The sequence below is a fragment of the Canis aureus genome, chromosome 4, assembly GCF_053574225.1.
Source record: "Canis aureus isolate CA01 chromosome 4, VMU_Caureus_v.1.0, whole genome shotgun sequence".
Lineage (NCBI taxonomy): Eukaryota > Metazoa > Chordata > Mammalia > Carnivora > Canidae > Canis > Canis aureus.
In genome coordinates, this window is record NC_135614.1 from 2,821,265 (window position 1) to 2,837,095 (window position 15,831).

A 15,831-nucleotide genomic window follows, 5' to 3' on the forward strand; every position below is an offset into this window, starting at 1 on the left:
GAGAGGTCTGCTGTTAATCTGATATCTCTCTCCATATAAGTTAAGAATCTCTTGTCTCTTGCTGCTTAAGTATTGTCTATTCATCTTTGAAATTTGCAAGTTTTACTATTAAATGTCGAGGTGTTGAACAACTTTTATTGATTTTTGGGAGGTCCTCTCTCTCTCTTGGATCTGAATGCCCTTTCCTTTTCCCAGATTAGGGAAGTTCTCAGCTATGATTTGTTCAAATATACTTTGTGATCCTCTCTCTGTCTCTCAGCCTCTTCTGGAATCCCAATTAGATGTAGATTCTTCCTTCTCAAACTATCATTTATTTCCCTATCAAGCTTTTCCTCATGGACTCTTATTTTTTCTTTTTTCCTCAGCTTCCTTCCTTACCATCAACTTGTCATCTATGTCACTCAATCATTCTTCCACTTCATTAACTCTAGCAGTCAGAACATTTAGTTTAGATTGCATCTCATTTAATATATTTTTAATTTCAGCCTGATTAGATCTCAATTCTGCATAATGAAGTCTCTAGAGGCCTTTATGCTTTTTTTCCAGAGCCACCAGTAGCTTTATAGTTTTACTTCTAAATTGAATTTCTGATATCATATTTAAGTCCAAATTCTGTAACCTTGTGACAGAGTTTTTTTTTTTTTCTTTTGTGGTGAATTCTTCTTCCTAGTCAATTTGTCCAGTGCAGTGTGGCTGTATGAGTGGGCTTAGTAAAAAATATCAACCATGACCTAAGTAAAATATACCCTAGATGATGCTGAAGAGGTCAGAGACCAGAAAATAAAAGAAAAAAGAAGAACAGAACAAAATATGACAAAGGACCACTAAAGTGAAAAACACATTTTAAAACAAAGTAGTAAAAATAAAAAGCCAAAAACCAAAACCAAAGAAGATGATAAAAGAAAAAGGGGGGAAAAAAGTAAAGAAAAGAGTTAAAAAAAAAAAAAGAATGGAAGGGATGGTGGTGGTGAGGATGGTAGTGGAGAGAGAATATTGTCTACCTGAGGAGTCTTAGAGGGTGATCCTCTTGGTTCTATGTGTATTAAGTTCTATATGTTTGAAGATACTCAATCCCAAATTTATATAAATCAGAAATGCTTGTAGAGAGCCCCAACACTGACCATCAAAACATAAACAAGATAAAATAGGGGGGCAGAATGGGAATGAAGAGAGAACATAATCTCACAGAATGAACCAGCACAGTGTTCCACTTGGTTCTGGGTGTATGTTGGTTGTATTTTAGAAGGTACTAACTTCCAGCATTGTAAAACAAAATGAAGCAGAAAAAACAAAGAACAGGACAAAAACCCATATCTCATGTATCTCCCAAAAGTAAATTGAATATGTTGAAGGAAATCCAGAAATGAAAAATATATCTAAGACATGTAATTGTTGAAATATGAAAGTCAAAAAGGAAAAAAAAAAACTTAAAATTGAAGAGCTGGTAAAATATTGTAGTTAGGGTGGGAAAAGAGGAAAAATATTCGAAGTTTTTAGTCTGATAAAAAAATGAGTCATAATGGAAAAAAGAAAAAAAAAAGAAAAATAATAAGAACCCTCTGTCCTATATACTATTTTCCCTTGGTCCTGGAGCTTTCCAGCGTTGCTTGGTCAATAAAGTTGCTTTTCGGGGATCCCTGGGTGGCTCAGCGGTTTGGCGCCAGCCTTTGGCCCAGGGCGCGACCCTGGAGTCCCGGGATCGAGTCCCACGTCGGGCTCCCGGTGCATGGAGCCTGCTTCTCCCTCTGCCTGTGTCTCTGCCTCTCTCTCTTTATCATAAATGAATAAATAAAAAATCTTAAAAAAAAAAAAAAAGTAAAGTTGCTCTTCCCCTGTTCTTCAACCTGGGCTTCTGTGGGAGTGGCCTGTTGTGCTGATTCTCAGGTGTGTGTGCGGGCGCAAAGATGCCCCATCCATCCCCACCAGGTGCCGGGCTTAGTGTGAGCTGTTTACCCTATGAGGCCTTCCTTCCCTGGAGTCACCGCCTCTCCCCAACACGCAGTGAAACAAAGAGGAAAACCACAGTGGTGACAGATTTCCAGCTCTGGAGCCGAGCTCCCCACAAGTAATGAACCGCAGTCTCCCAGTCCGCACTGGCCTCGATGCTCCCAGGGCCAGTGTGGGTGCATAGCTTGGGGGTGCCTGGTGGCAGGGGAGTTCGCTCTGTCCTGTGCCCTCCCCACTTCTGCCTGTCCCAGGGGGAACACAGGATCACGGCTTTGCCTGCTTGGGCACCCTCGGATCCCGGACCCTGGGCTGCTGGACCCGTGCTCCTGGGAACCATCTCTTCCCAAGGAACAGGGTTCAGCCACCTGTGTCCTGCGACAGCCTGTCTAACTGACGGATTGGCTTCTCCCAAATGCCCGGGGGCTGTGGCACTCCACGCTTTTAGCAAGATCAGCTCGCAATTTGTGGTGAGCTTCCCCGCACCCCACGCCCCTCCTCTTATCGCGACTCCGGGAATCTGGAGGCTTCCCTGCCCCTCTTGCGATTCTGCCCCATTTCCCTGCTGAGCACTTTCCTGTCCAGGAAAACTCCAGTGCAGATTTTTAAAGTTCCCGCTTCTCCAGGGCTGGGCTTTCCTGCCCAGGAGGCTTTCATTGCTCAGCTTTAGTCTGGCTCCTCATGGTTCCCCTCCCTTACTTGATTCTTTTTTTTTTCTTTTTTTTTCTTTTTCTTTCTTTCTTTCTTTTTTTTTTTTTTAAGAATCATAAAGTTTACTGTTTCTTTCCCATCATTTGGCACATATCCAAGGCACATTAGAAAATTAGAAATCATAAATTACTTTGTAGAAAAATAATCAGCCCCTCCCTTCTATACATACACAAGTATTTCCAAGAACATGCACAGAACCATTTCCATATTACCAAGTCATTTGAAAAGGTAGGTACTCGGGACAGCCCCATATCTGCGGCTGTAGACCAATTAGTAACATAAAAAAAATGAGTATAATCTATAGAAATTCATAAAAAGGAATAAATGGCAATAAGTTCTAACTGAAAGTAACTCTGACCTGGTTTGTGCTGCAAGTTTTGAATCGGAATCCAAGGACTAAGAAAAGATGTGCCAAGTCTCTCTAGTTCGGTAACCATCCATCAGGAGTGACGTCTAAGGGAGGTTTTTAACGCTCGGGGATGTCTGGAGAGGCACTGACACAGGAGCACGTGTGCCGCGATCAAATATCTGTACTTTCTCTGTTGGAAGAAAAGTCACACGCAGCTTTCCCCACATACACAGCGTAGGAGAGGTCATAAATGTCCTTTTCACTAAGATGAACGTCACAATGGCATGTCGGCATCTTTGGGTTCAAGTGCTGCTTTGCAAAGGGACGTCTGCCAGGTCCTCTGTGGGTTCCCCCGTGTCGCTTTGGCCCGGCCTCCACGACCGTGGCAGCTGAGCTGCTCCCCCGCAGCTTACCCCAGAGCAGGGGTTCTCTCAGCCCGTGGTTTGCTCGCGTGTCCAGGTCACGGGGACCAGCGCCCCTCGTTGGGAGGAGGTCAGCCGCGGTACCGGGGATCCGACCGCACCCGCTGGAGCTGCCGGGCCTTCCTTTCCCAGGGAACGCGGGAGCTTAGAGGGGAAAGACGTGGTGGTCGTTTTCTTGGTTGCATCCTTTCCCTCGGCCACAGAAACGCTTTCAGGAACTTTCTGCTCTTCTTGCAAATCCCGCAGAAAGCCCTCTTCTCGTGCGTCCTCGGCCGCTCCCGCTGGGCCCCTCCTGGCCGCGGACCCACTTCTTGGCAGCCCACGTGGCAACCGCTGTCACCGCAAGACCCGCAGGCGCCACCGGCCTCTGGGGACGGGCTCGGCGGGCCTGAAGGGCCGTGCGGACGGACGCCCTGCTTGAGCCGTGCCGTTGCCTCGGCCAGGGACGCCGACAGCCACGCGCCGACGGAGCCCTGCCCGACCCGAGCAGATGGGAGACTGCTGAGCGCCCGGGCGGCCCGGAGGCCTGGGCCAAACTTGATTCTCTTTCATTTTTTCTTCACCTTCCCACCTTGTTGCAAGTTTAAACGTTTCCCTCTGTAGCATTCCAGCTGGTCTCTCTTTAGATCTCAGGCCGAATTCATAGATTTGCAGGATGATTTGAAGGTCATCTACGGAAGTTTGTGGGGCCAGGTGAGTTGGGGACCCCACTCTCCCACCATCTTGCCCCTCTCTCTATGCTATTGGGTTTTATCTCTAGGCCTTATAGTCTTCTTATTCTACCTGAAGAACAATTATTGTTACAATCTGAGTGAAATCAAGAGTCAGAGGCTGACTGGGCTGAGCCACCCAGACGCCCCTGCATATTACTGTATTACTCTTTTCTTAATGGTATTCCCTGAGTCATTCATTTGAAAACTCTAATCACAAATCACAATATTTTTTTTTCAGGTGTTCTTTTAGAATGAATTCAAAAGCATGTTTGTTGTGGTTTGTAGAAAGTATCTAAAACAATGGAAAGTCCCTAGAACTTAATAAAAATTTTCTTAAAGAGACAGAAAACATCACATAATGTTATAGTAAATTGGACACTGAGTATGTGTTACCTTGGTAAAACTACCTTTGTTTCTAAATGGTAAGAAACAGCATTACCTAAATGGTGGGAGGGAAAAAAATGGAATGGTAAATCCTATGAAAAGTTCTTAATTATAAGAAACTTACATGCAGAAAAATTGTGAGTAAAGGGTAAAGGACTAGATTGTTTTCAGCTTGGAAGTTTTGCCAATGAGGAAAATGAAGACGAGGGAGACTAAGTCATTTGTCCTAAACCACAAAGCTATTTACTTAATGGCACAAATTGGAACAGAATATTACTTTCTTTAATCCAGAATTATAACTATTTTTTCATTAAAATGCATTTCATTTGCATCATTATTCTTCCAAATTATGGTTATATTGGTGACAGACATTCATCTTTTCTAAATAAATATATTTAGCTCAATATGAATATTCACAGGTGAAAAGGGATTAGGTTTTCCCCATTAATAAGAGATTGAAGTGTAATTTTTGTCTAATAGGTAAGAAAACTACACGAAACCAAGTAGACTTTACTGAAAATAATATATTCATTAGATGCAAGCTCTAGAGTACATACATTACACTGAACTCTATAATGTATTGTACTGCACAACTCTACAATACATTGAGTAGAAGAACCATGAAAATCTACTTATGAACACTTAGTATTTAAGAGTTGAAGCTTAATTGTTCTTTCTATAAAATGGAGGCATTGGACTATATGTTCCTTAAGATTTCATCTGATTTTTAAAACTTTCTAGCAGTTACCTCTGATATCAATATTGATTTTATGACAAAGCATAGAACATTAAATGTTAAATAATGGCACAATGTGTCTTTACAGTAGGGTTGTAGAAAAGCTCATTTCTTTCAGCCTCTTTCTTCTTGCCATGGGTCTCTACAGCTGGGTCTACCATCCACACTCTCAGAGTTATACAACTTTCTTAAAAAAAAAAAAAGAACATAAAATAGAGAGGAAGAGAATGATATCAACACTTGAAAAATGCATACCTTTAAGTCCCCCTGGCATCTCAGAAGGCAGATGTTATTATTAAGTCTAAAAATGGAAGGATTGTTCCAGAGGGAGCAGTCAGACTTGTATGTTCCTTTGAAAGCTCTTAGAATTAACTAGATAGTATTCATTCTACCTACACCATTATGGTGTCTGGATTTTCTTTCTGAAGAACTAAAATCTGAGAAACTTCAGATTTAGGATTATCAGGCGAAATAATGAGAGAAGTGTTTAGGTTCAGGAATATAAATGTTAAATGGAAGTCTAAAGCGTGGAAGAAAGTACTCCTTGCCCTCTTGCTTTACATTCTCCACAAAAATACACATAGCCAGGAGAATCTTCTCCAGAGGAACATTACTGTATATATTAACATTTGGTATTCCCACTGGAAAATTAGCTCCCTGTTCATCTACAGAAAGGGTGGCATGTTAGTAAGTCTTGCCCGGACACATGGTTTCTGGTCAACTCAATTACTCTGTAAAAAACAACAAAGAAAGCTATATCAGGAAATGTGGCCAGCTAGTAAGTTACTCCCTTTCCCCTATAAACACACAGATATTCTTGATTAGGGATATTGCATGTTAAATTTACTCTGTTGTCCTTTCTTATTAAATGTATATTTTATTAGAAAATCAATCAAAATCTCAAGTGACAAAGAAGGTAAACAAATGTAGAACATTAAGGAAGAGCTGATGTCAAATAACCCAGATGGATTGGGCTCTGCTTCCAATTTTTTGTGATCATTTAGGCATAAATGTGATTCTGTTAATAGCATCATGTTACATAGTAGTCCACAGTAAACATTTCTTTATTATAACAGATATGCAATGATAAACCTTGACCTAATATAATATTATGTATTTATTTTATAATACTACAACATAATAAATATTATGTAATAATGTATACAAATATATACTAATTAATACTATGTTATTGTAACTATGATGATTTCTATTCTAATGATGTATTTATGGAGTTACTTCCAGCAAATAGTCATGCCTCATTATTTTTCTTCCATATCAAGAAAAAAGTGAGAAATGCCATCTATGTATAAACTATTATCTTGACTGTTAGTCATTCTTTTTTGTTTTTTAACTTTAGCCTTTCTGTTAAATTATTTTGATGATCCTCCTTGTATAAGGCTAAACCACATAATTATAACAATGGTGTAAGAATTGTAGTTTTGTTTTTTAGCTAGAGAAAATGTTATTAACATAAATCTTTTTCAAACCATTAAAAGTGAGTTTAGAAATGTTAAAATACTGATTTCAAGAAGATTATAAAATTTAGTACTCTGAGTTTTCTGTATATTATTTTTGTTGTTATAAATAGCTTATTAAATAGGTTGAATTCATAGAGGGTATAAATGTCTTAATTTTTCTTCAACTACTGACAACTGTCATGAACACTCATGTCTTCCTGCTCTGGATTACATTACAGGCATACACCTTATTTTTCTAGAATTGAAATAAGTGAAGGAGTCAGGATAGGAAAGGAACAGGTTACATGTTTGCTTGTTTGTTTATTCATGTTGTTGTGTATTCACATTCAACTGTCCTATTCTTGCCGGTCTTTCTTTATTGGTCATAAATGCTCAGTAGCAGTCATCCTACATGTTATTAGGGGATAAAAGCATATGTTCTTTGGTGGGCCCTTGAGGAACATTATTAAGTTTTATGACATAGATAATGGTTAACGTCTTGCCACCCACTTCCTATTTTGGTTCTTTGCCAGAAATAAAACTCATACCCCCTAAATAGTTGAGTCTCCCAATCTTGACATTATGCTTACTTGTAAAAATTCCTTTAAGGTGACTCAGCTCAGGGATGCCTGGGTGGCTCAGCGGTTAAGCATCTGCCTTCTACTGAGGGTGTGATTCCGGGGTCCGGGGATCAGCCTGCTTCTCCCGCTGCCTCCGGAGAGTGCCTCCGGAGAGTGTCTCCGCCTCTCTCTCTGTGTCTCTCATGAATGAATACATTGTTTTTTGTTTTTTTTTAAGGTGACTCAGCTCATGTACCAGCTATCATTCAAGGCATCCATGTGCTAGTGGACTCCCCCATCTTTGAATGTCAATCCAGGATACGCCCTAGCTTCCTTCTCTTGGTGCCACTGGGGTATACCTGAGAGTTTCTAAACTCAGTTTCCTCTCCTTTCACATATCCCAATCTCTGGGAAAGATATTCGGGGGGCCCTGTTTACTTTGCATGGCCATAACATTACATAAAGCTTGATACTTTATGAGATAAACCATCCACATTCATCAGCTTCAAAATTGACTTTGCTATTTTTTAAAAAAAATTTATTCATTTATTAATGAGAAACACACACACACACACACACAGAGAGAGAGAGAGAGAATGGCAGAATCACAGGCAGAAGGAGAAGCAGGCTCCATGCAGGGAGCCCAACGTGGGACTCGATCCCAGGTCCCCAGGATCACACCCTGGGCTGAAGGCTGCGCTAAACCGCTGAGCCACCTGGGCTGCCTGAAAATACAATTTTTAAAGCATTCTTTAAATTCAAGTTCTGAGAATAGTTGTCCCAAATCTTCAATTTGGTCACATTTTAGTTAAAAGATGGATGCTGGAAGAGATTGAGAGATCATCAAGTCTAATTACTTCATTTTTGGGTGAATACTCTTAGATATGCAGGTTTGGCTACTAGCCCAATGGATTACCTCTTATTCCTCTGCTTTTTTAAAAAGAAGGTATTCTGAAGTAATCTGACTAAAGTATAATAATTTAGTCTACGTTTGTTCTATTTTAATAATGGACGTTCTTTTTTTTGTACTGACACTTTATTGAGAAATGCCAGAGCAGGAAAAAACAAACAAACAAACAAACCAAAACAAAACAAAAAACAACAAAAGAAAAAAAAACCAAAACAGGGCAAGGAAGAGTGAGAAATAAAGGCATGAGCATTAATCAGAAGTCCTTGCTTCCTGGAGAGACACAAGCTTTTCCTGTTACTCACAACATCAACAGATCAGCTATAGAGAAAACCCCATGCTCTGAAATGGACATAAAAGGGAAAATGGAGAGGGATTGGTCAATGTTTGCTCATGGAGAGTTCCAGTTTGTGCCTGACAGCATGCATGAGGAGTAGCTCTCCTCATCAGCAGTTAGAGATGAGCCAAGCATCAAGGGCTCCAAAAACACACAAAATGAAACTCTGAAGCAGCGCCAAACAGGTGTCACATAGTCGTCATCATTTCTGCATCAGATTTGCTTGAGTATGATGTGGTACCAAGTTCCCTTTCTTGAACCTCTTATGCTCTCATTTTTAGATTTCAAACAGACATGGGTGACAAAGGTCTTTCAACATCGGAACATCTGTGTAGAACTATCATAACACACTCTGAGGCATACAGTGCAGATAACTGAATGTTGAAGGTAGATATTGACCTTCCAGTCTCGTTGTCTAGTCTTGAGCTCACATAGAGTCACAATTCTGGGTAATAGATTCCAGGACAGCATCCCTGGTAACACAGAGTTGTAGGCTCATCCTAAACTTGAATGGATGGTTTATGGTTAACAGAAATTGTAAATGTTCACCCTAGAGACATTCCTTTCAGTTATAAAGAATATCTTCTTAAAGCACATAGAACCCTGAGAGGTAAATACAGACAGGTTAAGAAGTGGTTGTAATTACACAGCAAATTATGAGGCTAGTCATTAGGGAAGGTAAATACATGATTCCTTTATATTTTCTCTTAAGTTGTCAAAAATGAAGGATGTTCTCTGAACTGTAACTTAGTTATTTTAATACAGTTTAAATGAATCAATTTCAGAAATGATTTGAAAGCATATTAACTCATCATAATTGAGTGTCTCCCTGGATTTCTCTTAGTTTTCAACTATGGATTATGAAAATGAATTTGTCTAAGTTTTATCTATCTCTCCGCTGTGCTCCAGTACAGGAGTCACAAAGAGTCCCTTCCGGCCTACTGACTTGCAGAAATAAAAACCCCTAAGCCAGATGGAGCTCTTTGGATAAAAGATGCTGGATATGCCTTGCATTTCAATTGGAAGAGGATTGCTGTAATTTAAGCTTTATGGAGAATCACCTCATTTCTTTTTCTTTCAAACATAAGTCATGGTTTTCCATTAGTAAAAGTAAAGTGCGTATATCCTGTCATTTTCTGTGAGTGAAATTATATAGTCTTATGCCTTGAAGAGTCCTTGGGATATTTTCTTTACTTTTATTTCCAGTGCCCCTGTGCTTCTCAACCTTTTCCATGTAATGAAACACACAGAAAATGAAATATTTTAAAGTCCACTGAATATGGCTGGTGGAGGGGGTTGCTCACAGCCCAATGTCTACTGAATCATAGCTCTGATCCAGGGCTCCTGGCCAGCTGCCCTGATGCCTGAGGGAATCAATGAATGGATACTTGTAGTCCATATGTCACAGCACAAATGATTGAGAAACTGTGCTAAACAGGACCATATGAATCATTTCACAAAGATGAAATGATGCATTTTAAGACTACCTCAACATTATTACTTCAATAAACATATTTAGCATCCACTGTCATGAATGATGCTGAGGCGGACTCTGTGTTCCTCTGCTTGGCTTCCCCTTGGGACCACACACTCATTTCCTCTATTTGCTGAGGAAGTTGGCTGTTGGCAGCTCACAGATGAGTCTGTCCCCAGGGAATTGCCTCAGTGGAAGGGTACTGCTTTACTCAAACTTCTTTCCCTGGTGATAGCTCCAACCCAATGTTTTTTTTTTTTTAATATTTTATTTACTTATGCATAAAAGACACACAGAGAGAGAGACAGAGAGAGAGAGAGAGAGACAGAGAGAGACAGAGAGAGATAGGCAGAGGGAGAAGCAGGCCCCTACAAGGAGCTGGATGTGGGACTTGATTCTGTATCTGAGAATCAGGACCTGAGCCGAAGGCAGATGCTCAACCACTGAGCCATCCAGGCATCCCTCCAACCCATTGTTTGTTCAGTAGAAGTCTAAGAGGTCCGTGATGTAAGCCAACTCTGAAGCATCAACCTAGCCCCAGAGTTCAATGAAGCATCCATCTTCACCTCTGTACAACTGCCATGCAATCTAACTTCTCACTCTGCCCCATTCTACTTTCCACATTCCCTTAGAGAACTTGTTCCACAATATTCTCCAACAAACCTTCTACCAGCATATCTTTGCTTCGGTGTCTGTTTCCTGGGGGATAAACCTAAAATGAAAAACAAACCTAAATAAGGCTTAGAGTCTATCCTCAGACTCCAAAGGAAGGAAAACATCGGAACAAGTCAATATTATCATCATGAAGGAAGTTGTGGTATATGTATAAATGGAATATAACAAAGCACAAAAGAGGCGATAGGAAGGGGGGTCTTCAGGGGGCATCTGGGCTGCTGATCATATCCTCTGGGTCATCGTTCTCACTGTCCAGGGGTGACACTGCATGCTAAATAAATGTTTACTGAGTTAATAAATTTGTGATAGTCTTAAAATCTATCATCTTATTATTTTTTTAATAATAAATTTATTTTTATTGCTGTTCAATTTGCCAACATACAGAATAACACCCAGTGTTCATCCTGTCAAGTGCCCCCCTCAATGCCCGTCACCCATTCACCCCCACCCCCTGCCCTCCTCCCCTTCCACCACCCCTAGTTCATTTCGCAGTTAGGAGTCTCTCATGTTCTGTCTCCCTTTCTGATATTTCCTACCCATTTCTTCTCCCTTCCCCTCTATTCCCTTTCACTATTTATATTCCCCAAATGAATGAGACCATATAATGTTTGTCCTTCTCCAACTGACTTATTTCACTCAGCATAACACCCTCCAGTTCAATCCATGTCGAAGCAAATGGTGGGTATTTGTCATTTCTAATGGCTGAGTAATATTCCATTGTATACATAAACCACATCTTCTTTATCCATTCATCTTTCGATGGACACCAAGGCTCCTTCCACAGTTTGGCTATTGTGGACATTGCTGCTAGAAACATCGGGGTGCAGGTGTCCCGGCGTTTCATTGCATCTGTATCTTTGGGGTAAATCCCCAACAGTGCAATTGCTGGGTCGTAGGGCAGGTCTATTTTTCACTCTTTGAGGAACCTTCACACAGTTTTCCAGAGTGGCTGCACCAGTTCACATTCCCACCAACAGTGTAAGAGGGTTCCCTTTTCTCTGCATCCTCTCCAACATTTGTGGTTTCCTGCCTTGTTAATTTTCCCCATTCTCACTGCTGTGAGGTGGTATCTCATTGTAGTTTTGATTTGTATTTCCCTGATGGCAAGTGATGCGGAGCATTTTCTTATGTGCATGTTGGCCATGTCTATGTCTTCCTCTGTGAGATTTCTCTTCATGTCTTTTGCCCATTTCATGATTGGATTGTTTGTTTCTTTGGTGTTGAGTTTAAGAAGTTCTTTATAGAGCTTGGAAACTAGCCCTTTATCTGATAGGCCATTTGCAAATATCTTCTCCCATTCTGTAGGTTGTCTTTTAGTTTTGTTGACTGTTTCCTTTGCTGTGCAAAAGCTTCTTATCTTGGCGAAGTCCCAATAGTTCCTTTTTTTTTTTTTTTCTTTTGCCTTCGTGGATGTATCTTGCAAGAAGTTAATGTGGCTGAGTTCAAAAAGGGTGTTGCCTGTGTTCTCCTCTAGGACTTTGATGGATTCTTGTCTCACATTTAGATCTTTCATCCATTTTGAGTTTATCTTTGTGTCTGGTATAAGATAATGGTTCAGTTTCATTCTTCTGCATGTGGATGTCCATTTTTCCCAGCACCATTTATTGAAGAGATTGTCCTTTTTCCAGTGGATAGTCTTTCTTGGTTTGTCGAATATTAGTTGATCATAGAGTTGAGGGCCCATTTCTGGGTTCTCTATTTTGTTCCATTGATCTATGTGTCTGTTTTTGTGCCAGTACCACACTGTCCTGATGACCACAGCTTTGTAGTACAACCTGAAATCTGGCATCGTCATGCCCCCAGCTCTGGTTTTCTTTTTAAAAATTCCCCTGGCTATTCGGGGTCTTTTCTGATTCCACACAAATCTCAAAATAACTTGTGCCAACTCTCTGAAGAATGTCCATGGTATTTTGATAGGGATTGCATTAAACATGTAAATTGCCCTGGGTAACATTGACATTTTCACAATATTAATTCTGCCAATCCATGAGCATGGAATATTTTTCCATCTCTTTGTGTCTTCCTCAATTTCTTTCAGAAGTGTTCTATAGTTTTTAGGGTATAGATCCTTTACCTCTTTGGTTAGGTTTATTCCTAGGTATCTTATGCTTTTGGGTGCAATTGTAAATGGGATTGACTCCTTAATTTCTCTTTCTTCAGTCTCATTGTTAGTGTATAGAAATGCCACTGATTTCTGGGCATTGATTTTGTATCCTGCCATGCTACCAAATTGCTGTATGAGTTCTAGCAATCTTGGGGTGGAGGCTTTTGGGTTTTCTATGTAGAGTATCATGTCATCGGCGAAGAGGGAGAGTTTGACTTCTTCTTTGCCAATTTGAATGCCTTTAATGTCTTTTTGTTGTCTGATTGCTGAGGCTAGGACTTCCAGTACTATGTTGAATAGCAGTGGTGAGAGGGGACATCCCTGTCTTGTTCCTGATCTTAGGGGAAAGGCTCCCAGTGCTTCCCCATTGAGAATGATATTTGCTGTGGGCTTTTCGTAGATGGCTTTTAAGATGTCGAGGAATGTTCCCTCTATCCCTACACTCTGAAGAGTTTTGATCAGGAATGGATGCTGTATTTTGTCAAATGCTTTCTCTGCATCTAATGAGAGGATCATATGGTTCTTGTTTTTTCTCTTGCTGATATGATGAATCACATTGATTGTTTTTAGTGTTGAACCAGCCTTGTGTCCCGGGAATAAATCCTACTTGGTCTCATCTTATTTTTTATCATTTAAATCACTTCATTACTTCAAAGGATAGGCTGACAATATAGTAGATGTCAATGGTGTATCTTAAATGATAAATAGGCCTTCATTAGACAGAAAGTGATAAAACACATTTCAGGTAGAGAAAATAACATTTTAAAACCCCAGATTGGTGCACAAGTATTTTGTTATGATTCCAGCAAGGAGAAGATACAGCTGGTGTAGGAGGTAAGGGCTAGACTGGCAATGTTGGCCCTATGGCCTCAATTTCTAAGCCAACAGATGTTTTTTCCATTTTTTCCTTCAGAAACTTCTAAAATTATATACTGAATGAAGTAACAGTGTTGCTTAAGGTCATTGTTTGATATAGTAATATAGAGTTCTCAGAATAAGCTGGCTTGCATGAGATTGAAATATTTCCCATATTCAGTTCAGAGTCAGTAGTACAAATTGGCAGAACGTCTAGCATTCAGATACACAGCTTCCTTCAGTCCTTTTAACTCTTCCTTTCCCTAATTTATACACTGGAATCTGGGTACAACCACATGTGTGATCTAGCATTGGTAAGAGGAAATGGAGGAAGAATAAAATTTAAAGATGTTTTAGGGTTAAGTCTAAAGTGGGCAGTCACTTCCACTCATATGCCTTTGGCTTGAACTTGTAGCATATCTATTTGTAGGGAGGCCAGGAGCTGGATGACCAGGAGCCTAGCTTAGCAAAGTGGAGAGGGAGCATCACAGTAATGTAAGAGGATGAGGAGCACTGTGAATGTTAAATGGGTTCTATCATAGTTGCTAATGTTTAATGACTAGGAAATTTCAAATCATAAGCAAAATTTCTGGCCTCTGTGGAAAATGTGGGCTTGCATTTTTTTAAATGTTTATTTTTTTTCAAAAGAGTACGTGTGGGCAGGGGTGGGGAAGGGTTGAGGGAAAGAGAGACTAGAATCCCAAGGAGACTCCATTCTCACTGTGGAACCCCAGACAGGGCTCTATGTCACGCCCCTGGGATCATGATCTGAACTGAAACCAAGAGTCAGATGCTTAACTGACCGGGCCCCCCAGGTCCTCTGTGCCTGCATTTTTATATTGCACAGGTCGGGTAGTTCTGCTAGATGTCATCAGCCTCAGGGTAAACATTCTTGGTTCAACATGGACATTTCTGAAGATAGAAGAAGTACGTAAGTAAAGAAAACTTTGATGTACTTAAGGGCAATGTATTCGTCTTTTGAAAGAATGATAGAGCGTCGCAGTCTGCACCGGGCCAGGTGCTCCGGGGTCGCTGACCTGCACAGCGTCCTCACTGTCCTGGGCCCTCCCGCCTCCGCCTGTCCCAGGAGGGGTGGGGAGCGCGGGGTCCTGGGCTGCGTCCGCCGGGCGCCCTGGGCTCCGGGCCTGCGCTGCTGGGGTCGCTCCCGGGGCCGCCGCCTCCGAGGCAGCAGGTGCAGCCCCGCCCGGAGGGAGCCCCCGACCCCGGCTCCTCCCCAGGCCCCGCCGGGCGCTCCGGCCCTTTACTCCGGCCGCGGGGTGGGCGCTCTCCCCGGGCGCCCTCCTCTGGTGGTGACCCCGGAGCCTGGGGGCCCCTCCCCGCTCGATTCTTTTTAACTGTTTTTTCCCGCCTTCCTACCTTGTTGGAGGCGAAAACCCTTCTCTCTTTAGCGTTCCAGCTGTTCTCTCTTTAAATCTCAGGTCAAATTAATAGGTTTTCAGGATGGTTTGAAAGTAATCTAGGTAAGTTGGTGGGGCCAGGTGACCGGGGACCCAGTCCTCTGCCAGCTTGCCCCGCCCATCTTTTGAAAGAACACAACATAAAGTCTATTTATAAAGCACACTGTAATTAAAATTGTGATAAATAGGGAAATTAGCTTTAATAAAAATTTTATGAATAAAAAGACTAGAATTTCAAGCAAGTGTTTTAAAATGTTATATTATTAAGTAAAAATAACATGAAGATACTTATTCTTAAATAATGGAGTATTTGTAATAATTTTTTTTTAATTTAGTTTCAAAGAAATTTTATATCCTTAGCAGGAATAGGCATTTGAAAATATAAGTAAACATAGAAATGTCATTGCCCAGAATATGAAGATATGGCTAAATTTTTACTGGACATGTTGGTGAAATATTTAAACTATCTGCATCATTTGCTCTTATAAATGATGACAGTATAAGTTTTAAAAATGACTGTCACATATACTCCACATAAATTGAGGGTACTTTCATGTTTGGATTGCCATTTTCATTCATATGAGCATGGGCCACAATCTGGCACCAAGTTCACGTTAGTTTTTTTGCAAAAATACAGAACAGGGATCCCAACATACCTGACAGCTTCAGGGGTATTGTCTTCAAGAGGAATCCTTACAATACTTAAGGCCTGCAAACTCAAATGCAGTTCATAAAATATAAATTTTTTTTTTTTTTTTTGCAATAAACATCACTGTTTGGTA

At 40.8% G+C, this 15,831-nt stretch overlaps 1 protein-coding gene and 1 long non-coding RNA gene across 3 annotated transcripts in view; one reads left to right on the plus strand and one right to left on the minus strand.

Annotated features, from left to right (window-relative positions):
• LOC144312059 (uncharacterized) overlaps positions 1-3,244 on the minus strand; it is a 46,963-nt gene extending 43,719 nt beyond the window's left edge. The window contains exon 1 of one of the 2 annotated variants that reach the window (XR_013377476.1): positions 3,014-3,244. This is a non-coding gene — a long non-coding RNA (uncharacterized LOC144312059). The remainder of the gene's footprint in view (positions 1-3,013) is intronic. The other variant, XR_013377477.1, reaches the window with a different exon arrangement.
• Positions 3,245-3,288: 44 nt separating this feature from the next.
• Positions 3,289-15,831, plus strand: part of LOC144312013 (uncharacterized) — a 53,641-nt gene continuing 41,098 nt past the window's right edge. Inside the window, exon 1 of the mRNA XM_077894333.1 lies at positions 3,289-4,119. Within this exon, the coding sequence (XP_077750459.1) occupies positions 3,289-4,029 (741 nt within the window). The 3' untranslated portion in view covers positions 4,030-4,119. The remainder of the gene's footprint in view (positions 4,120-15,831) is intronic.